Here is a 27985-nt window from a genome sequence, read left to right on the forward strand (position 1 = left end):
TTAGTAAAGAAATTTATGAGGAAACATTCCCTTGAGCCAAGATATGATGGTCCCTTCCAAGTTCTGCTGACCACAGCCCCTTCTGACAAGGTGGCCGGGAAGAACACTTGGATACACGCCTCCCACTGCAAGAAAGTCCCAAACCCTGAGGGAAAGGCGTCATCTACACCATGACAACTATGTTGTATATCCTTTTTCTTATAAGTCTGACAGAGGCTCAACAGGTGGATATCACCGAAATAGGTGACACCACTATATTTTGGTACAACTCATCCAACACTCATGTAGCTATTTTCACCTTTGATTTCTGTAGTATAGATCCCATGTGGTGCTATGACCATAATTTATATGATCTTGACACAACGAGCATGTTCCGATAGTAGTGACCAGGTATACATATATGTCATGGATGATTACTGGGGACCAAAAGATTAGAATCAGATTGGAAGGGATTTGGACTGGTGAGTATGCTCTTGCAAAGGCCATTATGCCTCTCCACATCCTAGCAGAAAATACCCCTGACCCAACGCCTGGCCGTAGGAGGAAACAAAAAGCTCCTTCTGGTAGTTTTGACCCACATGTGTATATAGATGCTATTGGAGTCCCAAGGGGGGTGCCTAATAAATTTATAGCCAGAGACCAAGTAAAGCAGGCTTTGAATCCCTGATTCCCATGATAACTGTTAATAAAAATGTAGATTGGATAAATTACATATACTACAACTAATAGAGGTTTGTGAATTACACCAGGGATGCCCTTCAAGGAATCGTTGACCAGCTAGCCCCTACATTCTACATGACATTCCAGAATAGAATGGCTCTGGACATGATTTTAGCGGAAAAAGGAGGTGTTTGTAAAATGATAGAAGGAACCGGAACATGTTGTACATATATTCCTGACAATACTGGCCCGAATGGTAAGGTTACTCTGGCTATAAAGAAATTAGAAGACCTGTCAGTTGAGCTGAAAAAGAATTCAGGGATCACAGACTCGTGGGATCAATATTTCAGTTGGATGAGTGGGTGGCAAAAGATACTTGCCCAAATAGGGGTAATTGTACTAATAATTCTGATTCTCCTGGTCCTGGTTGTATGCTGTGTTATACCATGTGTGAGGAAATTGATGAGCAAAGCTGTAGACAACAGTACACCTATCTTCCTGAACCAGGAGCAAGAGGATCCCCACATGATAGATGAAGAAAAACCTTATACCCCATTACGGTCCCTCCCTGCCACCGGTAATCTCACAATTTTGTAGGGATAGCATCTGACTTCCTTATGTACAAAGTCTGTGGCAAGGGAGGTGATGAAATAGTCATCACCTGTCTAACGTGCAGCATAAAAGAGTTCCAAGGTACATAAGGACAGATGAGCGAGGTCTTATAGGGACAGAGGAAAATAGTCATTTAAGGGGGGACTGTGATGGATTTGGTAAAATGCCTATTTTGTTTCCTATTGAATAGGCTATTTATACGCTATTTCTATAAGTTTTATAAATATTTACTTTTATACTTTAATACATATGTTGTGTGAATATTTTCTGCCTGCTGGGCTTTGTGGTACTATAAGAAATCCTTGCTTAAGAAATGTCTGCTCACACACACAGACCCCCTCCCACCGTGTGATTTGGGAAACAAAGGAATGTTTTTCTCTCTTTAAGATAAGACAGAAGAAGATCACACCTATACCATGACGGAGATTGTTTTCGTGTAAAGTGACCAATCAAAGACTAATATAATGCTTATGCTGTTATCACGTGATGTTCGCATCATTTTTCATATATAAACTCACGGTTTCATTTCAATAAATTAGAGAGAAGTTTTCACAGACCAAACGTGTCAGTGTGAGTTTCTTCATGTGCGCACATTCCAGAAGCTGGCCAGCATCATAAATTAGGACAGGAACAGATAAGCACTGGACGATTAGGTCCTTGACTAAATCACAAGGACAAGACTACCTATTTCCTGCCTCATGGGATTAAAATGGAGGCCCTAAAAGCTGCATGCATGATGCTAGCCACCAGTTAAACAGCAATGGCTCAGAAGAAGCATGACAAGCTGGTCATACTCTATGCAATCTGATTGTACAATCACCTTTAGATCTACCATCAGCAAGTGGGTCAAGGGCTATCATGATATAATACAAATTAAATTGGTTTTCTAGGTTTGCCCTCATACTACATAATTTAGTCTAAATAAGATAGTATAGAGAAGGTTGTATACTATATAGCCATATTTAGCTGTATCTGCCAATGTAGGCTCCAGGCTGAAATAAGAAACAATGGAGGGCAATTAAGTGACCCAAAGGAAAGCATGAATGTTTGTGACTTTGTGCAACATTTCTGTTAGAGCAGGGGTCTCCAAACTGCGGCCCTGGAGCTGGATGCAGCCCTTTGCTTATCTTTATTCGGCCCTTGGGGCACTATTCTTCCCTCACATAAAAGGCACCATTCCCCCCACTGACACTTACAATGGGCCATTATTCCTCCCACTGACGCCAACATTGGGTGACTATTCTTCCCGCTGACACCAATGATGGGGCACTATTCCTCCTGACACCAACAATAGGCCATTATTCCTCCTACTGACACCAATGATGGGGCACTATTCCTCCCACTGACACCAACAATGGGCCATTATTCCTCCTACTGACACTAATGATGGGGCACTATTCCTCCCACTGACACTAATGATGGGGCACTATTCCTCCTACTGACACCAATGATGGGGCACTATTCCTCCCACTGACACTAATGATGGGGCACTATTCCTCCCACTGGCGCCAACATTAGGGGACTATTCTTCCCACTGACACTAATGATGGGGCACTATTCCTCCTACTGACACCAACAATGGGCCATTATTCCCCCCACTGACACCAACAATGAGCCATTATTCCTCCCACTGACACCAATGATGGGGCACTATTCCTCCCATGACACCAATGATGGGACACTATTCCTCCCACTGACACCAATGAATGGGCACTATTCCCCCCCACTGATACCAACAATGGGCCAATATTACTCCCGCTTACACCAATGATGGGGCACTATTCCCCCCACTGACACCCCCAATGGGCCATTATTCCTCCCAATGACACCAATGATGGAGTACTATTCCCATTACTGGCACCAAAAATGGGACCTAATTTCTGCCACTGACACAAACAACGGGCCACTATTCCTCCCATTGATGCCAACGATGGGGCACTATTCCTCTCTCTAATACCAAAGATGGGACATTGTTTAGTCCCACTAATGCCAAAATATTTTCTACTCCCACTGGTCACAGTCCCCCTAAAGTCTGAATGATAGTAAACCAGCCCTTTGTATAGAAAGTTTGGAGACCCCTGTGTTAAAGAAATAGAGACAAATAAAAACATATTTATGGTTCGAGTAAGCTAATTACTTTTGTTTCTTCAATGTATTAGCATTGTGATATAATTGTCCACAATTAACATGCTACTTGATATAATTTCAGGTTTACAGATATGCAGTATGGTATTCTACACACCACTCAGCATAGCTATGATTGTCGTAGGTAATTTCAATATTTGATTTGTTTCCAATTACATATAGCAGTAATTATTTTGCTAATTTTATATTGTTATGCTGTACATTATGTGTAATTACTTTATTTTGTTGTATCAACAGGGTTCTTATACAGTGATAAATGCCATGTTGCACCTACGATCCCAATCTACCTTACAGTGGCTGGAGTAATTTGTCTAGTTGGATTCGTGCTCTTACCATTGAAGTGTATCTCGGTGATGGCAACGCATATTGTGGAGAGAATTCTGGGTTTCTTTTCACTGTGCTGGTTCATTGCAGGTATATGTACAGTATAAAAGATGTATTGTAGTATATTACACATACAAAGGTGCATAAATAGAGGTACAGAAGGTGCCAATACTCTATATCCCATGAACACTAGCATAACTGCTATTTCTCCTTAAAGCCTAGCTTCAGCTTTTCTTTTAAATTATTATTATTTTTGAGACAGTGAGGAGGAATGAATATTTCTGTAAGGCTTTTTGATGTCCCTGAACCCATTGGAGAGATTTTTCTTTATTGTCTCTGTGACACCAGAACAAAAAATGGGAGCAAGATAGCACAAACAGCAATTACATTGTTAGAACTTTTAGCCCTTCCCATGTTATTAAAAATATGTTTTTTGTTGTATCTGTTTGGACAGATCTTTCGTCACTTGATGGGAAGTTAGTGAAAGCCTTCCCTAGAAGAACCAGATAGCTATAAGGACTCCAACCTTTCTACATTCTTTGCAAAGAAAGCTAAACATTAGAGATGCACCAATACCGTTATTTATTGGCGAATACTTGCCGATACTAAATACCGATAATTTGCGGTGTGATTTGTGTCAATGCATAACGTATGGAGGCAAATTGCACCACAAGGATTAGCATGCGCTTTGAATAGGAATGCAATAGCTTTCCAAATTGCATGCAGTTTCCTTACTAATTCTGTGTGACCCCAGGTTGTCATAGCCTGAGTTCACACAGGAGCGGTGCAAGGAGGTTTCCCGCAACAGACAGTGGGATATATATATGGTGGCAGATGCTTCATATTCTCAGTGCTAGAAGAGGAGAAAAAATGGAGGGGATTTGAAGTTCTTGACACTTTCTCTCTTCTCCTTGCAGCAATGACAGTTCAGGCTAGAGAACTTTTGATTGGTCAGCACCATCACATGGGTGGTGCTGACGAATCAGATACCATCTAGTCCAAACTGTCATTGCTACAAGGAGAGGAGAGAAAGTGGCAGGGATTTCAAATCCCCTGCCACTTTCTCTCCTCTCCTACCACTGAGAATATAGAGCAGCTGCCTCCATGGTATACATTCCCACATGCCCACTCTAAACTCGCTCATGTGTGATCTCGGGCTATGACAAGTCTGGGTTCACGCAGGAGCAGTGGGGAAATTAAATGTGATTTGGACAGGAATCACATCGATGGTAAGGCCTAGTTGGGTCTCCAATATGTCCGGAGCTAGTCTGACGTCATTGGGATGCAATGCGTTTCTGAGCATGTGCGTGAACCAGTATGGGCCGGCACGCTCTTTCATCAGGCACGGTGGAGCATAGCAGAGCATAAAATTGTCATACAGTTTACACTTAGAAGTGCTGTGTCCTTTGTTTATTCTTCTACTCCAGAGTTTGGTTCACTCCATCGCAGCCTGCCCTGGTGCTTACTGGATTGCCTTTGCCCTAACTGGAACTTTATCCATTTATTCATCACCCTTTGATATCACTTAGTGTGCCTGCAGCTGGTTTTCTTATATATTTGTTTGGTTTATTCAACCACTTTTCTATCTTTTCTAGTTTTTTTTTTTCAGTTTGCAATATCCAATAAGAACCATAGAATGATTTATGATTACAAGGCAACATAAATAGGTCATTGCAGAAGTCTTGAAGTGATTGTAAAGGCAGTTTTTTTAAAAACAAACATACTTACCTGCTCTATGCAGTGGTTTTGCACAGAAAAGCCACAATCCTCCTCTTGGATCCCCCGCAAGTGCTCTTGGCCCTTACTCCTGCCAAGTGCTGCCACAGCAAGCAACTTGCTATGGGGACACCCAAGCTGGCTCGCTCTCAAGCAGCTGCTCTGAGTGTCCATTTACACACAGATGTCGCTCAGCCCCGACCCCTCTCTGCATTGGCTCACTGGCTGTGATTGACAGTAGTGGGAGCCAATGGCTCCTGCTGCTGTCTCAGCCAATGTGGAGGGAAAGAACCAGGACAGCCGAGGCTCTCGTACACATTTCTGGATCGAGATGGGGCTCAGGTAAGTATTTGGGGGCTGCTCCACACAGAAGGTTTTTTTACCTTCATGGAATGCATGAAGGTATAATACCTTGGGCCTTTACAAGAACTTCTAATGTGCTATAAAAAAAGGGTACACATATGGAGCTACAACGATTTACACACTTAAGTATACAACATTTTTTCCCTGTGATCTAAGGCAATAGGTAATCAGTTTCTTGCATTTCCCTTCAGGTTGAACATAGGTCCCACAGTGTATACCAAAATTCTAGCCCCTGTCTTCGCAAAGCTCAGAACCAGGGTCACATTGGTACCTCAGTGCTTACTTTGACAGCTTAATCATCAAGACAGTATTGGCTTGGGAGATTTGTCTCCTGCTGCATGGGAAGATATTGAGGTCTGAGAACCCTCAAACTGAACGGGGAAGTTGGGTTGTGCACAATATCATTTTAATTACACTGGGGTTTGAAAGTCTGCAATGTCGTTGAAATTTAAGTTTGTTGCTTGTGGACCAGCCAGTTAATTTTTTTTATTTATAAAGTCACTCTTTCTCTGGTTCTCCTGCACTAGTCAGATCAGCTGCAGAGTCTGCCAGTAACGATTCAGTTGGATAGTGCCCAGAATGAGGTGAACTTCATCTTGCCATGGGCAGAGCTTTATGTTCCCACTCTGACCGCAGTTCATATTGCAGGAGAGTTACATAGGCATGTGGATTTCCTCAGCCGATGACAGTTGTCACCAGGGTAGTGAACTCTCTACCTGGAGGTATTTGAGGCTATCAGTGCTGGGGCACGCAGGACGTGAATCTGGTGGCATCCAGGTTCAATTCAAAACTGGAAAGGTTAATTGCAAGGACCAGGGATCATCAGGCGTTTATGGTAGATGCCCTGGTGTCGCCATGGGACCAGTTCTTTTTGATACTGTATACTGTAGGCCTTTCCTCTATTACAGCTTTTTCCGTGTCTGCTTCGCAGGATTCAAGTGGAGGGAATGCTGATGATTGATAGCACCAACTTGGCCCAGAAGGACATGATATTCCAACATCATTAATATATTCAGTGGATGGTCTTTAGATGCTTCCAACCTGCTCAGTCCACCTGTCCACAGTATGATCTTCCATGCTTTATGGTTGCTGGCTTTAATGGAATCGCTATTGAAGCCAGAGTCTTGAAGGATGGGGGGTGGATGCCTGAGGCAATCAGTCCTATGCTTTTGAGAGCTAGAACGCTACTTCAAGAAGGATTTACCACAGAACCTGGAAATCCTATGTATTCTGGTGTGAGACTAGGAGGTTTCACCCTTGCAAGAATGTCATGGACCGTATTTTGTCTTTTCTCCAGCTGGGGGTTGATATGCGATTGGCCTTGATTACAATCACATGTCAGATCTTGGCTTTCTCAGTCTTTCCAAAGGCCAGTTGCTGCTCATTCCTTGGTGCATGCCTTTGTTCAGGGTGTCATGCATATTGTGCCTCAGGACACCTTTGATTCTGTGTAATCTGAATTTTTATTTTTTACAGTCATTGGGGGGCAAGATCCTACACACTTAGTATGTTGTTTGAGCTGTAAGTGTCACTGAGGGTGTGACTTTTGGCTGCAGTGTTTTGCAGACTGCTGTATGTATTCTTTGTGGCCTGTCCGTGGTTGCTGTGTCTCCCACCCCTTATAGGTATTGCTTTAGGACATCCCTGTGAGTAAGAATTACTAGAACTGTTCTGTGTTCCATGATGTACAATTCAAAAGAATTGGATTGTTGACTTACCTGTAAAATCCATTTATTGGAGTACATCACAGGACACAGAGGTGAACCCCCCCCCCTCCCATCCAGTACTGGGATGTATGTCTTGTTACAAAAACTGAGGCACTTTCTGTAGGAGAGGGATTTTAGAGGAGAGGACTTCCTGTCTATTTGCCAGTGTGCAATCACCTGTAGGTGATGCATGGCCCTGTGAGTAGGGATTGAAAGAGCTGCTTTGTGTGCCGTGACGTCCTCCAAGAAATGTATTGTACAATTAAGTCAAAAATCTAGTTTTAGCTGCTAGAGCCCAATTCTATTTATATTTCATAAGTCCTGATCTAACAAACCTACATTAAAAGTGTTCACACAAAAGCATAAGAGGATCGTGACAAATTGGATAGCGCAGAAGACTTTGGTATGACATAAAGGAAGCTGAAGCTGCTGGAAAATCTCTGAGCTGGAAAATCACTGTACAGGATGAGGCAGAGAGTGCCATTGTCACAATGAAGACCAAAGTGTTTTCTATGTTTTCTTCAGTTACCCTTTGGTGTCACAGGGCTTATCCTTTCTGCCCCTTTGTTGAAAGATTTTCATTACAGGCATGAGCCCCTCTGCTTTAAATCATTTTCTCCTGAACAGGGAAGCTAGACTCAAAAGGAGTTCAAGCTGTCATTCAACCTGAAGATTCTTGCAATACTCCTTACTTCCAGGAGCGTAGATAAGCTGGGGGGGTCAGGGGGGTCCAACCCCCCCTTCCCCCAGAGCGTCCAACTGCGCAGCAGCTAGACTAGTGTGTAGCTGCTAGTGTTCAACAGCCTGTATCCTCCATACTGCATAATAAAACAGACAAGCCACCGGACCATGGACTATCTGAGGTGACATCAAGTAGGAGGGATTTTTGAGAGAGCTCCAGCTACCCATTGGTTGAGGAGTCAAGGGGGCAGGGCAGCCTATAGGCTACAGGCTCCCCACCTCCCACTGCCTCCTCAGCCAATGGGTGCACATAGTGTTTTGTCCATTAGTGCAGCTAAATCATCCCGCGCTGCAGGCTTCCTGTAGTGCAGGATGGAGCGGGTCTCAGGGCTGGCTCTGGTGAGGAGAGAGAATGCAGAAAATATTTTCCCTTGTAGAAATGAAAAAGAACAGGCAGCTGTTAGAAGTGCCTGTTCCTAGTCATTTTAATGCCACCTATTATCCTGTCCTTTTAAACAGGGTGACAGCAACCTAACACATAGGTCTCCGCTTACTGTCACCATGTTAAAGGTAGCATTAAAATGACTGCTATTAGGCTAGGTTCACATTAGCCATAGCTTTGAAAAGTGATCTGCGGTGGATCAATATTTAGAGGGCATCTAAGCAGCTGCTGTCAGATGTTCAGGAGGTGACCTGTTTTGCCAAATACAAGTTTATAATGGTGCTAATGTACCAGAACTATGAGCCAAGTGTTTGACTTGCAGTTGTGGCGTAGTCCCATTGACGTAACCTCCCTAGCGGTCTGATTATGTCCATATTTCTGTGCTCAAAGCAGTACATTTTTTTGCATGGAAATATGTATTTTTTTTATTGTAGGCCTGTAATTTTTAGGAATACCTCACTGAAATCTGTCCGAACAAGAGCCTAGTAAACATCCCGGGTATGTTAAAATTTGAAAAACGAAATCATAAATAATAATTTAATAAATAATCATAAAAAATAATAATATAATAATAAATGTAATTCAATAATATAATCAAAACAAAAACACTGAAATTTGAAATATAGCGCCAAGTTCGCACATCGCTGAGCAATGTCGCAAAATCGTTTTCAGTGTCTGATGACGAATTTCCCCACAATTCATTATCACTCAATTTTGCAAGTAGTTCTAATTTACTATCGCTGTTCTCTAACTGGTCTAAAACCGCTTTTGACCTAAAGGGACGCTTGTTGGACGCCATGGACATTTCTCAGTTTCCAGGCAGAAAGAACAGTAAAAATGCAGGCAGGGCACAGGACAAAGCACTCGGGACAAAATGTATGTGAAATGCTTTGATACAGTAATGTTTTACTATGTGATTTTAGTGTATTTAGTTAATGTCACTTTTTCACATTTTTTAATTTCCCGCCGTTCCGTCCCCCACACGTCCTGGCGTCGCAGGGAACGGAACCCAGAAGACAGATGCCGCCATGGGCCGGAGGACATTGCAGGGGACACTGCAGGAGGGACATCGCGGGAGCGCAGGACAAGGTAAGTGAAGAAGAGATCCCGGAGCAGTGCTGCAAGGTATTCCAAGTGTAGCTCGGGGTTACCGCTTGTGGTGCTGAAACTTTACCCCGCGCTACACTCGGGAATCCCTCCAGGGAGGTTAAATTGCTGAGTTTGATCAACTCAATATGCCACGTTAAAATGTTTTGCTTGTCTGTGACACAAAGCATCGTGGCCACAGCATGTGAGCATCTTCCTCTACCTGTATTTTAGACCTTAAGTGGTTGGCCAGGAGGCAGTAAAACTGAGGCTCAATCACCTGTTTTTACTGCCCCTGACCACCCATATGAAAGAGGCTTTAAAGGGGGAAAAATTATCTGTCTACAGGCACTGACCCTTTAAAAACCAGTAAATGACCATTCTTTTGTGCTTATTATTGTCCTGACCCCTGCGCTCTGTATTTGACACATTCTTGACCTCTGCTGCACGTTACGCAATCCTGACTCCTGTGCTCTGTATATTACTTATTCCTGACTCCTGTGCTCTGTATATTACTTATTCCTGACTCCTGTACTCTGTACGTTATTAACAAACAAATATGTGTATTGCTCCACCACCCTATATACTAAATCAATGTGATAAAAAACAACCTAATATAAATCAAATAAATAAACCTCCACATTGCCATATCAAGTATTAATCATTGCACACAGTGCAGTGCTGCACATCACTATTAGTGAAAATCAATAAATAATCATAGCAAACATACTCAGTTCATGAAATACATGTATTCCTTATTATGTCCGTATTCCACTGCATGTGTTTATTTCACAATATGCAAGGATGTGTTTGCCACCACTATTCCATCCTGATTTGTCCCTGCCCACTAGGAGAGCGAAGACTGCAGCAGAGAGTGTTGTTTACTAAACTGGGTAAATCATGAGGAGTGTGAGCTAGGGGAAAGAATAGCTGTGCAGGAAACACACAAAGCACCTGGAATCAGCAGCAGAGCTACATCCAGTATACAGTGCTGTGCTCCGGCAGTGGTACAGGGACTTCATGTCCCGCTTCGACAACAAAATTAAGTCAGGTTTAGCATTGCTCAGCCATTCAAAGGGATCTTTGTATTTTATCAATGAATACAAGTCTTCCTCTGATTGACTGAGGTGGGTGGATAATGTCATGATCTCCAACTCAAGCAAAGTAATAAAGCCAATGTGGTGCTTATACACTATATTGCCCAAAGTACTAGGACATCCCTCCAAATCATTGGATTCAGGTGTTCAAATCACCTCCATGGCCACAGGTGAATAAATTCAAGCACCTAGGCATGCAGACTGCTTTTAAAAACATTTGTGAACTAATGGGTCACTCTCAGGAGCTCACTGAATTCAACCATGAAACAGTGATACATTGCCACCTGTGCAATAAGTTCATCCATGAAATTTCTTTGCTAATACATATTCCAATGATCAACTGTTAGTGGTATTATAATAAAGTGGAAGCAACTGGGAATAACAGCAACTCAGCCATGAAGTGGTAGGCCATGTAAAATGACAGATCCGGGTCAGTGCATGCTGAATCACAGTGCGCAGTAGTCACCATCCGCCTGCAGAGTCAGTAACTAAAGCCTTCCAAACTTCATGTGGCCTTTAGATTAACACAACAGTGCGTAGAGAGCTTCATGGATTGGGTTTCCATGGCTGAGCAGAGACATCCAAGCCTTACATCACCAAGAAGTGGAGACATGTTCTCTGGAGTGATGAATCATGCTTCTCTGTCTGGAAATCCGGTGAACATGTCTGGGTTTGGCAGTTGCCAGGAGAATGGTGCTTGCCTGACTGCATTGTGCCAAGTGAAAATTTTTGTAGAGGGAGGATTATGGTGTGGGGTTGTTTTTCAGGGGTTGGGCTTGACCCCTTAAATCTAGTGAAGGGAACTCTTAAGATGTCAGCATACAAAGAGATTTTGGACAATTTTATTTTCCCAACTTTTTGGGAATAGTTTGGAGATGGCCCCTTCCTGTTCCAACATGACTGCACACCAGTGCACAAAGCAAGGTCCATAAAGACATGGATGAGCGAGTTTGGGGTGGAGGAACTTGACTGGCCTGCACAGAGTCCTGACCTCAACCCGATAGAACACAGTTGGGATGAAATAGAGCGGAGACTGCGAGCCAGGCCTTCTTGTTCAACATCAGTGCCTGACCTCACTAATGTGCTTCTGGAAGAATGGTCAGACATTCCCCTAGACACTCTGCTAAACCTTGTGGGCAGCCTTCCCAAAAGAGTTGAAGCTGTTATAGCTGAAAAGGGTGGGCCAACTCAATATTGAACCCTACGGACTAAGACTGGGATGCTATTAAAGTTCATGTGCGTGTAAATAAGGATCAAAGTCTTTGCCAAATTGCTACAGACCATTTGAACCTTTTTTTAAGAAATAGCATGGTTTCACAAAAGACTGTAGTTTTCAAGCAAATCTAATTTCTTTTTGTGAGGAAGTAAGCAAAGACTTAGAGGAGTGGCTGTGTATACGTAGTATATTTGGATTTTGCAGAAGCGTTTGACAGAGTTCCCCACACACTAATGTGTAAGTTAAAGTTTAAAGGCTAAGAAAATTCAGTTTATAAATGGAAAAGGGACTAAAAGACCGTTTTCAGAGAGTAGTAATTAATGAGACATACTCTGAAAGGTCTAAGGTTATTAGTGGAGTACCCCAAGGTTCAGTGTTGAGACCCTTACTTTTAAACCTATTTTATAAATTAGTTTTTGGGATTAAAAGTACCATTTCAGTCTCTGCAGATGACACCAAGCTATGCAGTGGAATAACGTCCTTACAGGATGTCTCACACGCCGACCTCAATGCACTGTTTAATTGGGCAACTATCTGAAAAATGAGGTTTAAATGAGAAGTTTACCTTTAGGAATATGTTACATATTCCGCCCATTTTTAGAGTGGAACATGTAACATGTTCCAGCAGATGCAACCTCTTTCCCTCTACTTCCACTCTCAGTGACAGCAAGAGGGGGATCTTCTCCCTGCGCCCCCTGTCACAAATTAAAACTGATGCAACCATGCGAGGCTCTGCCCGTGTCATTCATTCACAGTTTCCTGTGAATGAATGCCGACAAGCACCGTTAGCCTTTGCAGCTGATGGCTTATAGTTCTCAATGTACTGCAAGGGTGCTAGTGAGCACTCTCATAGTCCATTCAGCTTCCTTAACTGTAGTAACTGCCTGCCCATATCAGAGATATAGGCAGACAGTGTTCTGACAGTCTGCAAGAGTCTGGCATTGCACCCACGATATGCTGACCGCAGGTGCAATTATTTACAGGCTACTGACAAAAAAAATAAATGCACATTTTTTTTTACCTGAGAGACATCATTTTGCTACTGTACAAACCATTAGTTAGATCTCATCTGGAATATGCAGTTCAGTTTTAGGCACCTATTCACAAAAAGATTATTGGAGAACTAGCATTCAGAGAAGGGCAACTAAACTGATAAGAGGCATTGAGGAGCTCTACTATGAGGACAGATTAGATGATCTGAATGTATTCTCCTCTCAAGAAGAGGAGATCACCATGTATAAATAGGTCCTTATAGTTAACTTGGTGTTGAGTTATTCACTTTCAGGTCATTACAGAGGACAAGGGGGCACTCTATTTCTGGCAGAAAATAGATGCAACCTCCACATACAGAAATACTTCTTCACAGTAAAAGCTGTACAAATGTGGAATAGATTCCCCAAGAACTAGTTCTGGCCAGCTCAGTAGATTATTTAAAAAAAAAGAGCTGTATGTTATCCTAAATGTACAAAATATGACTGGATACTAAAATGTATAAGTAATAACATCACGGGTAGTTGATCCAGTTGTCTCCTGGTGGATCATAAAGGAATTTTTTGAGTCATTGAGTCATTACCTTCTCCTGGCTCATCTGTGGGTATACAGCAGGATTGTGTATAGGAAGTTTTTTTTTCTTATTGATTGAACTAGATTGACCTACGGTATGTGTTTTTTCAACCCAACTATGTAACTACATACAGTATATAGGAAATGCAGGGAGTACTTTAAATAATTTCATTTAATCACCAACTCATCCATTGGGATGTACTCCCTTAACAACAATATACTAAAAATAAACCAATAAGACCACAAGGTGTGTTCGCATAAAGAGGTAATTTATGGAACACAATGCAGTATAAAAATATATGTTTTATTAGATCAACATTGCAATAAAAATAGAACCATACAAAAATCCTCAACCTTCCACCATAAAATACAGTAAATTGATAACGTTGTCACTACACTGTTACCACAAACCCAGGCCACTCATACAATACTACCTAAGGCTATATTCATCAATGACCTGGATCCAATTTTTAAACTAGTAGGTGACCTTAGTCATGGTCACATACCTGCTTAGTGAGCCTGATATGAAGAGAAAGGCCTAATAGTGGAACAGTAACCGCAAGAGCACAGCGAGGTATGAGTGCCTGGGAATAGTCCAGTAGTCTGCGTAGGTAGACGTTGACACCTCACTGGAAGGATGCAAGGAAATAGAGCAGCTGGCAGCAGGCAGATATGGCAGCAGGACAGGCCGGTGGCACATGAGCTGGCACGATACTTGGCTGGCAACAAGCTGTGGATGTGCAGCAAGGAGCAAGAGCCAGACGTGAGCGTGCTGAACTGAAGGAGCTGTAGCAGGCTGGATGAGCAGGATACAGGGTCAGACAAACTTGGTTGATAACAGACAGGCAGATTAGGCATAACACCAGGAAAAGGCGTAGTCAGGTCACAGGCCAATGTCAGCAACAGTGAAGCAGATCAGGCAAGAACAGGAGGCGGAAGCAGAATCCGGGACAAGCCGAGGTCAGGGCTGGTAGAAGACAAGCATCATCAGGCATAGGAATCAGGAACAAAATACACAGAATGCTGTAGACCAGGGGTCTCCAAACTATGGCCCTCCAGCTGTCGAAGTACTGCAAGTCCCATCATGCCTCTGCCTCTGGGAGTCTTGCTTGTGGCTGTCAGAGTCTTGCAAGGCCTCCTGGGACTTGCAGTTCCTCAATACCTGGAGGGTCATAGTTTGGAGACCCCTGCTGTAGACCAAACAGCATTGAGCCAGTACGGCAGCCCTGTTTAAATAGCCTGTTTGGCGCCAATATTGGTGACTCTATGGCCACTTCAAGCTTAACCAGACTTTCTAATTTTGTGTCCTGCATCACAGTCACTAGCTTTAATGGCAATGCTATTGGAGCTCTGATCTTGAGAAAGTGAGGACTCTGAGGTAGTTCTCATCACTATGCACAGAGCTTGTAATGCTTGCCATACACAGGTCGCAAAATTGTTCAAACGCATTTTTGAAAAACAAACTCATGGTCATGAGAGCAAGCTATATTGCCATTGTGTAATGTCCAATTTTTGAATAATAAATCTTTCAATGGGCATAAATGAATCAGTTTTTTGTTTGTTTTATCATATATGAGCAGTACGAACAGTTCGATTTTTAACAGGCGAGAAACACATTAACCTTTCAACTTATCGTCCTTTCACCAGTAGTTTTCCAAACTTTTCCTTAATTTGTTTTCCTAAAAAACGTCACTACCAATTTTTGATTTGTATGGCCATCATAAGTTTTCCTCCCCAATACACTTCTTCAAATAGTGCAAGGCTTTCAAACCTAACCTTTGTACCTTTTCTGTCATTTAGATCCCAAGCTCTCTTAATTCAGTGATGCAACTCAGGGCAGAGTTGTGTGTCACTTTATTTATTTATTGTTGTTATAATTTTGACTTTTACTCGTTGGGTGAGTAGAAGCCAGTGAAGGGATTGACAGAGAGGGGGTGCAGACACTGAAAGGTTGGTAAATGGATGAGTCTGAAAGCAACATCCATAATAGCCTTAAGGGGGTTAGCCTAGATGTACTGAAAAGGTAAGCCAATGAGAAAAGAATTGCAATAGACAAGATTACTCTGATTACTTGTTCTATGGTGCACTTACTCATTGGCATATAAATCCAAATTAAAGACCTCCATTTTCAAATGCTTTCTGCCATGTGAGCAAGTAGTTTGCAGCAAAGGGACAGCATGAAATAAAAAGATTTCTTTTTGAATGTTTTTTTACCGAGGGGTCACACTCCCATATTACCTCCCTCACCATTCTGCTTTTCCTAACTTCTGGAGATATATCCCCAAACCCTAGGCTTTCTTCTTTTAACATTGACCAACACACTCATCACCCAACACCCTTTTGCAGCAGCCACAATTCACAAAATTTTAGGTTCTTTTCCTTCTCTTCCCAAAACTTATGCACCCTTTGGAATGCCTGCTTTGTCTGTAACAAACTCACCTCTGTCCTTTTTATTACGAACTCTTTTCATTTCATCTACTTACTGTTACTGAAACTTGGTTTCATGAATTCAACTCTGCATCTCCTGATTACCTCTCCCATGGTGGCCATCTCTGGGTTCATTCTCCCAGACCCAGTGAACTGAAGGGAGGTGGAGTTGGAACCCTATGACCACAAGCTGACTTCAACATCCCTGTTAAAGTGTTACTAGACCCACAACAGTAAAATCAGTCTGTGTATGCAGTAAAGAATGCATGATATACTCACTGTGGAACCTAAGGGGTTAATCCTCTGCATTGTGTAAAAAGGCTGATTTATCCTGACTTCTATGATCCTCCCCTTCTTCCAGTATCCCCCTCTTATCTCCTGATAAGACATATTGTGTGGAGACACTCTGCACATGCTCAGTTTGATGTGTATTGCTAGAGAGTTTTTTTTTTTTTTTTGGGGAGAGTGCATGTGATCAGCACAGAGCCAGACAGCACTATCCAGACAGAGGTTAGGGGTTCTGCATCCTCCTAGAGCAGAAAGAAAACTCCTCCTACAAGCTTTAACCAGTGCTCTGCTGACAACTGATAGAAGTCACAAGACTGCTGATGAGAAAAGATATTTAGCAGTTTATATTTACTAAAATAATTGCATTTCCATGTTCTGTGTACTGTGGTAGAGCAGATATAGTAAGTGCAGGGTCCTAGGTTCAGTAATATTGTAATGCTAACACTCCTGCCACTTCTAAACCTTTCAGTATAACCACAGCCTTTGGTAAAAAAGAACAGACAAGGGCGCACTCTCATCGTACATTACCGTGGTACACCACATGTTTTAATGAATGAACAAATGGATGTATACTCACAAACCAACAAAATTAAAAGCAGTGTATAGGGTCCACAAAAACGTCACAAAGGTGCTGTGTTTAAATGCGGGTAAGCTGTCGCGTTTCGAAACGATCAAATTTCCTGATCTTTGAAGGGCAGCACCTCTTCGGTTGGCATCCAGTTATCTTTCAAGTTTGCATGAGGATTGGAGCGCTGGTTTCGTTTGTTTGCTTTTTGGAGTGTAACCACAGCCTTTGACCTGACATGCTCCTGCTCATTCTGATGGCAACAACCTTGACCTTGTATTCTCTTACCTATGCACTCTGTGCACCCTTTCCAATAATCCTTTTCCTCCTCCAATCACTACCTTATTAATTTCACTCTATCCCTGTTTTCCACCTCCACTCCCTCCAACTGCTAAACAGATACCCGTAGAAACCTTTGCCACTAACTCTTCTCCTTTAGTCTGCTACTGACCACCTCTTTATAAATGCCCACATGGCTGAAATAACTCTTTGGCTATTGTTTGGCTGAGGTGCTTCGGAGAGGAATTGCTTCTGGGTAACAGGTGGCATAGTCCATTATCACCAAAATGTGTTGGTGTCCTCTAGAAGACTTCAGCTCTCCTGGGTCTTTAAAGCTCCTAAATGTTCCCAAAGAATGTGCCCATGGGCTAGTTCTAACATCAACTCACAATAAGGTTTGGGCACCACCAGTTGCTCAATGGTTTCCTCCACCCCCTGTGACACCTGTTGTAATAGGTCCCTTTCCATTGTGAAGTACAGGAGGGAAATCCTCTCATCTTGGTTAACTAATTCCCCATCTACTTTCACCACATTCTCACAGTAATGTGGGGTCCTTCATTTGTTCAGTAACAAAATTATTTCTGCCTACTTCTAAATCAGCAAACACTGAAGGTTGCTGTTCCTCTTCTGAGGTTGCAATCTCCTCCCTAGGTCTTGTTATTTCCCCTGTTAACAATTATAGGCAGGTGCCCATAGAAGGATTTTTTTTTCTATGCTGAGTCATGTTCTTCAGTTATCTGGATCAAGCGAGCTGTTTTTCCACTGAAATTTTACAATGTTGATGTGTGGTGGATCTGACGAATTGATTGGCTAGTTTTTCCTACCCATTTTCTAGAGATGGCACAAGGCCTCTTGGGAGATGTAGTATTAGACAGGCATTGCATGTGACAATGATGATACATGCACTGCTGAAACCTCAGAAACAGCTTAGATTTGTTGCCTAGCAATGAGCTCAGTACCATGAGAGACACCAAAGAAAGATAAAGCCCTTAGTACAAGGTATGTGTAAGTGGGGTTGTGGCACTGGCAATGGCAGGATTTACCATCTTTTTTGAGTTGTACTATAATACAAATAAGAAAAGGCATGCTACCATTGGGGTACACATTTGGATACAGGTAAGCAAAAAATATGTAGATTGTTCCTAAAATGAAAATTATTTGGCTGGATGTGTTTTGTTCTAGAATCCCATTGTACAACCAACTGTTTCTATTTGTGAAAGCCAAATGTGAACAAAACCAATACTTGCATTTTTCATTCTAGGAAGTATCTGGGTGTTTTCGGTCTATCAGGTCAACCCTAGAGACTGTGATGAAAATGTTTATGAATTTGCATTTGGAATCTTGATTTTTCAATACATCTGTCTATGTATTGCCATAGTCATGATCTGCCTTGGAATTTGCTGCGGTTCCTCCAACATGGTAAGTATTTAATAAATGATTCACATAAAAATGTATTGGTATATATTAGGAGGGATTACCATTATTCATTTGTGTTTGATTATATTGCCTTAACAAGCACAATGGCAATAGACCACCTTTTGTTATTTGCAATATTCTTGCAAAGCATGCCGCTATACTAGGATATTAAGGATAGCACTACACCAGTGTTTTGCAGCCTTTTTTCAGTCAAGGCATCCTTTAAAATTCTGCACAATCTGAAGGCACCCTTTCAAATTCTGGACAATCTAGAGCACAGGTGTCAAACTGGCGGCCCTCCAGCTGTTGCCAAACTACAAATCCCATGCGGCATTGCAAGATTGACAGTTACAAGCATGACTCCCAAAGGCAGAGGCATAATGGGACTTGTAGTTTCGCAACAGCTGGAGAACCGACAGTTTGACTCCCCTGATCTAGAGGCACCCTTTCTTAATCTGCACAAATCTCGAGCCACCCTTTAAAATTCTGCACAATCTTGAGGCGCCCATTACAAAATGTAAAAATTAAATGAATAGTTTTACAAATGCAGCAACATATGCACGTGTAGTTCACCCAACGTTAGAGGTGATATATTCTTCCAAACCAAATACACTTTTGTACACTGGTACTGACTAGTATTCCATTGTTTCTCTTCTCTCTCAGTTTCTCTCACTCACCTAATGTGACCCCAGTGCTGATGGAGAGATGCAGGGAGGGGCAAGCAAGGATGCCTTTGCAAGTGCCCCTGATGTCCTTATCAACTGATGACATCATTGGTTGTTATATCGCCGGTGTCTAGAAAGTTGTAATGGTGCACTATGAAAACCTGTGGGTTTGTGTAACTAAAAGGCAGGCTTATATACAATTTTTGGGGCAATTTTTAGGCATTTTGCCAAGGCACCCATGAAGAAACCTGAAGGCACCCTGGTTGAAAAAGGCTGCAATACAATATACTACATGCTTTTTTGGCAACAATTTGCACCTAAACAGGATTTTGTATCCACCATAAAATCTATTTATTTTGGTGGTGTGAGAAGCTGGTTCCTCTTTACAGATACTATATGGAATAACAAAAAGAGTCAATCTCTCAATGAAAAAAAGTGGCTGAGAGGTAAACCCCTATACAAAGGTCTAAAAAGAGAATTACGGGCTTTAGAGAAAAAAAATTGTACTCACCTAGGTGGATGCAGCATCGATCCGATGCTGCACCAGTCCTCCGCTGGCTCTGCACTGAGCGATCAAACACCGCTGTCGCTCAGTTCTCCCCCTCCACTCTGAGCAGAGAGCCATGACTGTCAGTTACCAGCTCTCTGCTTTGCCCCTCCAGCTCTCACTGTTGTGCTGGGCTGTGGAGGAGACTGGAGCAGTTGCCGGTTCAGGCATCTGGGTGGATCCCAATCATATGGTCGGGATCTTTTCAGAGTCTGGACCAGTCACAGGAGTGCAGAACTAACTGTACTCCTGTGATCCATAGAAGTACAGTCAAAGAAGCTTTGGCTATACCTTTCCTTTAACTAAAGAATGAGTATGTGAACTAACACAGAAGCAACACACACTGTATCAGCTCAAATTAATCCAAGAGAAAAAATACCGGGTAGCAAAACAGGTGGATTCACACAGAAATTTATGTTTCTTAAAATATAGACAGGTGATGATTATGAATGAAGTTTGGATTTTAAATGAAATTAAGATAACCTGCATAGCGGATGCTATATAAGGATATATAGGTTGTTGCTAGCACCTGACACAAAAAATGAGTGTGATGATGAAACTAAATAAAAGCTGCTCTGCCAATCCTGTTCCTTTTTTAAAACCACAGTGAAAAAATCTTCTAAAAGTGTTAAACACCTCCCTATTATTGGGAAAGTGCATAAGTGAAAAAAATCCCCACCTGTTTACAGCTGTGATGAGTAAATCATAAAAAAATGTAAAACATATACAATGAGAATTTAGTGGGCGTGCAATAATACACCTCCCCCACCTGCTAATATATGTGATAAGTGAACCAATCAATGTATCAAATCAACTATTAAATGAATATAAAATACATTTGAAGTTAGATTATTTAGTGTCTATGACAGGTGCTCAATGCACCTTCCCCTATCACAACTCGCACAAATGTCCATATATCAGAAGCAATGCATCAAAACCATTGATTGGTTTTTAACAAAATTTTATGATTTACTCATCACAGTTGTAAACAGGTGGGGATTTTTTTTCACTTATACACTTCCCCAGTAATAGGGAGGTGTTTATAACACATTTAGAAGATTTTGCACTCTGGTTTTATAAAGGAATTGGATTGGCAGTGCAGTATTTATTTTGTTTCATCAAAGTTTGGATTTTGACCACTTTTAGCTGCTGTCCTGTCAATAGCAAACAATTCTTCTTTGCTGCGTGATTTCTCTTAAAATAAAAAAGGCTTCTGTTTTAAGAAAAGGGTATGTATTTTTGGGGTCTTCGTTTATTTTGTTGGTTTATTGTTAATTTTATGTTGATATAGCCTTTCTTTCAGTTTTTACTGTCTTTTTGCAGAAAGTCTTTCCTTAAAAATTAATGGGCTGTTGTGTTAGTGGGTATTATTTGTGCGTTTTACTTGCTTTGGAGATACATTGATTTTCATTGATTTTTGATAGGGTCTTTTTAAGTTAGCAGAATGTTTAGTTTTTTTCAGTTTTTTGTTTCTCTGCTGCAAGGCTTACTTTTAGGAAAGTGGGATTTTGTTGCATTTTGGAATTTTCTCTACGTCCTGGGCCTTTAAGAAGTTCTAAATGCGTGGAGGCGGGCATTCCAGTCATGTGACCGCTGTGATTGGTAGTCATAGCAGTCACATAATCGGAAAGCTTCCGATCGCTAGTATGCATTGGGAGCTTTCCGGTACTCGCCGGGAACTGTGCTGGGAGTGTGCAGGGATTACGATCTCCGCACAAAAATGTTTACATTTGGGATGCATATATGCGGCCTCTTTGCATTAAACCCCACCTGCGAGTGGCTGCAAATATGCATACAGCCAGTGGGAACAAGTTAATTTATATTTCATGTTGATAGGGCGTTTTTAAAATGATGAGGTTCCCGAAGTGCAGCATTCATTTGTTTCTGATCACTTATTGCTGCTGCTGCCTTTTGTTTAAAACTATTTGCGAGAATAAATTACCCCAAATGTTATCACTCCTATTTAATGCACCCCTTATCCCCATGTATGAAACAAAAATTAGGCATATACCAGTTAGGTCTATTATCCCTGATTAAAACTTTCCTGCTGCTGGATAATTTTATACTGCTGTATCTTCTGCAGCATCTTACTTCTTGCAGCAAAAATTCTGTCTGTTTTGTGTTTATTAAATTTGGGCCTAAATTGTCCTCCTGGACACTTTTACATTGGTGTGTCATCTGCAGTCTGCTAGTTCTTGTTGTAAAACACTTGCCTGTGTTCTTTGTTTCTAGAACATTTCGGTAATTTCTCCCTCATTAAAAATATCCTGCTGCTTGCTAAATTTACACTGCTTGGTCATCTGTGGTCTCTTAATTTTTGTAGTAAAACACCTGCCTCTACTGTTTGTCTCTAGTACATTCCAGCTATATCTCTGGGAATCCAGGTGATATAGTTAGCTAAATTTGGTTTATGGGGTCACACGGAACTGTTCACATTACTTCAGTCCAGGAATCAATTAGTGATGGGAATGTGACGTGCAAATATTGATGGACAATGGGCCAATATCATTGACAAGGATTATATCGCTGGATGTGCATTTACTTTGGGGGACATTTAGAAAATGTATTTTTATGTACCTGGGTTTTATTTTAACTAAACAATGTTTTTGAAGGCATATGTCTGTTTATTTAATTTAGTCAAATTAAATTTTTTTGGGAAGAGAAACATGAGAACAAACAAAGCAGCAATGACATGTACAAGAAACTATCAATTAGGAAAATGGGCTCTGAATTTAGAGATGTCACGTACCTTGGTTGGAGGCCAGACTGACGAGAGGGCTTCCTTTGTGGCTCTGTTCCGAGCACCCCTAAAGGTTTTGACAGAGGTACAAGGCTCAAAGAAGCATGGGTGCTGATAGCTTGATTGCAGGTGAATGCCACGGTCAGAGACGTAGTCTAAGTGGGCCAGGGGCATACACTGAGACAGCAGAGTGATCAGGAAGCAGGCTGGGGTAAGTACCAGGTTAGCAGGCAGAACAAGGTCTAGTAGCAAGCTGAGGTTACATGAATTAGCATTACCTGTATTAGTTTCCTGACAAGGGGTCTCTATGCATACCAGCTATGCTGTCCACATTGCCCAAAATTGTCCTGTCTTTATCTTGGGCTATCATATTCTTTATCCACATAATGTCGTTCAGTGCTTTAAAACATTCCGCCAAGGTAGTGACCATTTTCAACTTCCAATGTTTAGGGATAACTTGTTTACCTGTTATTAATAAAAATAAAATAAATTGATTTTATAGTGTCTGAGATAATAGACAATAACACTGTATGAGGGTTATTGTTATAAGCAGTAAGGTAACATTCATTATAAATTCTAAAGATTGCGTTGCAGAATGGTTTGATTTGTAGGCATCCCCAAATATGAATGAAGTTGTCTTAAAGGCAGCACTGGCATGTATGTTATAGAACATCTTAGCAGGCTTTGTGGGATAATAGTACCATCTTGTGGGGATTTTTCAATTGTGTTCCTGTGCTTTACAGAAAAGGGAAATAGACTGGGGAAGTACAAATATCTTCCACCAGTCCTCATTCGTGATATTAATTTGTCTCTCCTACTGAGACTGAAAAAGGTATTGGGGTGTATGGTCTACTATGTAAAAGGAGTTGGTATACCAGAAAGATTGCATGTTGTGGAGGTGAAGATTGAATGCAAAGGTGTTGAAATATTTTTTTTTACTTTAACTTTTTTAGGAATGGTTAAGGGATACTAATGTACCCTAGTATTCATTCCCCCAAGAGGTGGCAGATATTTGGGCTATCCAATAATATAAAGGGTGCTTCTAAATTGCACAATATATGTACACTGCACTTATAAGCCCAACTATTCCTTAGGGCATTGGAAATGGGGAAAAGACACTAACTCCTCATAACTGGGACAGCCCACATGAAAGAAAAATATATTTGAAATATATTTTAAAAATATTCTTCCCAAATACCGTATTTTCCGGTGTATAAGGCGACTGGGTTTAGAAGACGACCCCCTAATTTTCCAGTTAAGCCCAAAATAGGTTTTGGGCTGTACTTGTCGTATAAGACTACCCCCCTTCTGAGGCAACACCATTTAACCCCGCGCCTACCGGGCACCTATACCCACTTCCCCCCCAGGCCAATTTTCAGCTTTCAGCGCTGTCACACTTTGAATGGCAATTGCACGGTCATGCAACACTGTACCCATATGAAATAGGTGGGACTGATGGGCACTGATGAGGAGGCAATGGTGGGTGGTACTGATGGGCATTGACAGGCATCACTGATGGGCACTGAAAGGCAGCACTGATACATGGCACTGATATATGGCATTGATATGCGGCACTGACTGGCACTGTTAGGTGGCACTGACTGGTACTGATAGGCAGCACTGATGCGCACTGATAGGCGCAACTGACTGGCACTGATAGGCAGCACTGACTGGCACCGATAGGTGGCACTGACTGGCACTGATAGGCAACACTGATTGGCAGCACTTGATGGGCATTGACAGGTATCACTGATGGGCACTGAAAGGCAGCACTGATAGGCGGCACTGACTGGCACTAATAGGTGGCACTGATTGGCAGCACTGATAGGTGGCACTGACTGGCACTGATGGGTGACACTGAAAGGCAGCTCAGATGGGCACTGATATGTGCCTATGTGGCACTGATATGTGGCATTGATGTGGCACTGATGGACACTGACAGCTGGCACTGACAGCTGGCATTGCTGGGGCTACACTGATCATCAGGGCACACTGATCATCAGTGCCCTGATGATCAGTGTACATGTCCCCTCCGCGGAAAGCCGATTACCGGCTCTCCTCTCCTCTGTCAGCGTGACAGCTCAAGAGGAGAGAAATGCCGATAACTGGCATTTCCCTGTTTACATGTGATCAGCTGTGATTGGACACAGCTGATCACATGACCGAGCCGACATCTTCGGCTCTTTCCGTGATCGGTGATCCGCTGTGTCCGAGGGACACAGCCCATCACCGCGCATTGCCATGCATCGCCGCGCATGCGCAGAGAATGGGAGGACGTCATATGAGCCAATCACGGCAAGTGATGTATTCTATTAATGAATACAGAGCCTGCTCGATTGGCTGCGTCAGAGAGGCTGATGATGTCACAACTTCAGCCAATCCGAGCAGGCTCTGTATTCATTAATAGAATACATCGCTCGCCGTGATTGGCTCAGTGCGGTACACTGTATGTAGCTGAAGCTACTGTACAGTATTACCGCACATCCAGCGGTTCGTATAAGACGACCCCCAATTGTTGGGGTATGTTTTTAAGTAAAAAAAGTCGTCTTATACGCCGGAAAATACGGTATATTGCCATATATTTGAAATGCTACAATTTTGGCCATATTCAATACATTAAATAAAAAAAATATATATATACAGTATATATATACATACACACACACTGCATGTTGAAATGCGTTTTTATTACAAAATACATTTCAAATATTTAAAAAAATACATTTCAAATATACTGTATATCTTTAAAAATACATGTCTACATTTTTGCAATGCATTTACAAATATGTAAAAATATATGTTAAAATGACTTTTTTATATGTAAAAAAAAATCTGAAGAATATATTTACAAAATATATATTTTTAAAAATATATTTCTTAAAAATATATTCTTCAGATTTTTTTAACATAAAAAAGTCATTTATTTTTATTGATTCACATATATGTTTTTAATTTTCCTTAATAAAGTGATTATTTTACATATAGTGATTTTTTTAATATATACTGTATACATTATATTACCAAAAGTATTGTAGAACCCCTCCAAATCTTTGGATTCAGGTGTTCCAATCACCTCCATGGCCACAGGTGTATAAAATCAAGCACCTAGGCATGCAGACTGCTTCTACAAACATTTGTGAAAAAATAGGTCGCTCCCAGGAGCTTTCTGAATTCAAGCATGGTACAGTGATAGGTTGCCACCTGTGCAATATGTCCATCCGTGAAATTTCCTTGCTACTTAATAACGGTTAGCTGTTAGTGGTATTATAACAAAGTGGAAACAACTGGGAACAACAGCAACTCAGCCACGAAGTGGTAGGCCTCGTAAAATGACAGAGCGGGGTCAGTGCATGCTGAAGTGTACAGTGTGCAGAAGACGCCAACTGTCTGCAGAGTCAATAGCTAAAGACCTCCAAACCTTGTGGCCTTCAGATTAGCACAACAGTACATAGAGAGCTTCATGGAATGTGTTTCCATGGTTGAGCAGCTGCATCCAAGCCTTACATCACAAAGTACAATGCAAAGCGAAAGCTGTAATGGTGTAAAGCACGCCACCACTGGACTCTAGAGCAGTGGAGACGTATTCTCTGGAGTGACGAATCACGCTTTTCTGTCTGGCAATCCGATGGACGTGCCAGGAGAACGGTACTTGCCTGACTACAGTGTGCCAAGTTTAAAGTTTGGTGAGGGGGGATTATGGTGTGGGGTGGTTTTTAAGGGTTTTTGCTTGGCCCCTTAGATCCAGTGAAGTGAACCTCTTAAGGCATCAGCATACAAAAGACATTTGGACAATTTCATGCTCCCAGCTTTGTGGGAACAATTTGGGGGTGGCCTTTTCCTGTTTCAACATGACTGCACACCAGTGCACAAAGTAAGGTCCATAAAGATATAGATGAGTGTGTTTGGGGTGAAGAAATTTGACTGGCCTGCACAGAGTCCTGACCTCAACCCAATAGAAATCCTTTGGGATGAATTAGAGTGGAGACTGAGCCAGGCCTTCTCGTCCGACATCAGTGCCTGACCTCACAAATGCACTTCTGGAAGAATGGTCAAACCAGGGTAACAAAACAAATAACATGGTGTTGCACTAATATCAATAGTATTCAGGACACAATAATTTGAAGAGTGGGGAGACAAAAAAAATAACCCTAAAATCGAGGTGATAAGTATAAAGGCCTGAATCCAGACCTAATTAGGTGCAATATGAACTGTGACAAAGACAACGTGAGTAATGATCAGCAAGTGAACATCAATAATACATAAAAATGTAAAGGCCTGAACCCAGACCAAACTAAGTGCAATATAGATTGTGATGAAATACAACGTGAACAATAGTCACCAAAATGAACATAAATAATGTGTTCAACATAATAGGACTAACACATCCTAAATAAAAGTGCACAAAAACACAGTGCAAAGAAAACTATGCCAAAATCAAATGGCAAAAAATATGTGTAAAACTAATCATATCATACTATTGATATTAGCGCAACACCATTTTATTTGTTTTGTTTCCTTGTGCTAGTGGTGTCTAGGTCTAGGTGTTTGCAGCTTTTTTCAATAGTCCTATCTATACCTATAGCAGCGCAGAAGTTTTTTCAAATTTTTTTTAGTCTTCAAACCAGGGTAACGTCAACAGGCTAGGGGATCTTATAGTGTGCCTTTGACAACTGCCAGCTAAATAATATACAGGAGATCCATGGCCAGGACTTCAGTGCATGCAGAGTGCTCTCCACCATCCATCTTCATTGCTTACCCACTGCAGGAGCTACTGCAGGAGCAAATTCAGTCTGTGGGACTATTAGGCCCAGGGGAAGAAAGAAATTATGCTTAACCGCTTCCTTGCCGCCCTATAATAGAACTACTGCTACAGGGCGGCAGTGATGTGCAACATCACACATATATATGTGATTTTCACGTTTGCGTAGAGGGGCGCTCGCGCGCTGCCCTGCCCGTGCTGCCATTGGCAGCTAGGCATGTCAATCACTGGGTTGGCACCGGATCACCAAGTAACACTGACAGGGGAGATACCTGTGTGTAAACACAGCATCATGTTTCCCTAGTAAAACACACACAGCACTTGATGTAAAACACAGCACAGCACACAGTTAACCCTTTGATTGCCCCAGATGTTAACCCCTTCCTGCCTAGTGTCATTAGTACAGTGTCAGTGCTTTTTATTAGCACTGATCACTGTATTAGTGTCTCTGAGGATGTCAGTGGCAGTTAGTCAGTTCCCACCCAGTGTCAAAACACCCACCGCAGCCCCGCTATCACTCGCTGATTGCCTCCATTAGTAGTATAAAAGAAAAAAATAAAATTCCAGTATATATACTACCATTTGTAGATGCTATAACTTTAATGTAAACCAATTAATTTACATGTATTGGGATTTTTTTTTAACAAAGACATGTAGCAGAATACATTTTGGCCTAAATTTATGAAGA

The 27985-nt window shown here is 41.7% G+C and overlaps 1 protein-coding gene across 1 annotated transcript in view; it reads left to right on the forward strand.

The window, feature by feature from the left end:
- LOC149440816 (transmembrane protein 272-like) overlaps nt 1-27985 on the forward strand; it is a 68007-nt gene that overhangs the window by 38313 nt on the left and 1709 nt on the right. The window contains exons 3-5 of the mRNA XM_089658117.1: nt 3482-3541; nt 3655-3831; nt 18432-18589. Coding sequence (XP_089514243.1) covers nt 3482-3541; nt 3655-3831; nt 18432-18589 — 395 coding nt within the window. The remainder of the gene's footprint in view (nt 1-3481; nt 3542-3654; nt 3832-18431; nt 18590-27985) is intronic.

This window comes from Staurois parvus, unplaced genomic scaffold, assembly GCF_062004578.1.
Source record: "Staurois parvus isolate SC_StPar_1 unplaced genomic scaffold, SC_StPar_1.0 ptg001051l, whole genome shotgun sequence".
Taxonomy (NCBI): Eukaryota; Metazoa; Chordata; class Amphibia; order Anura; family Ranidae; genus Staurois; species Staurois parvus.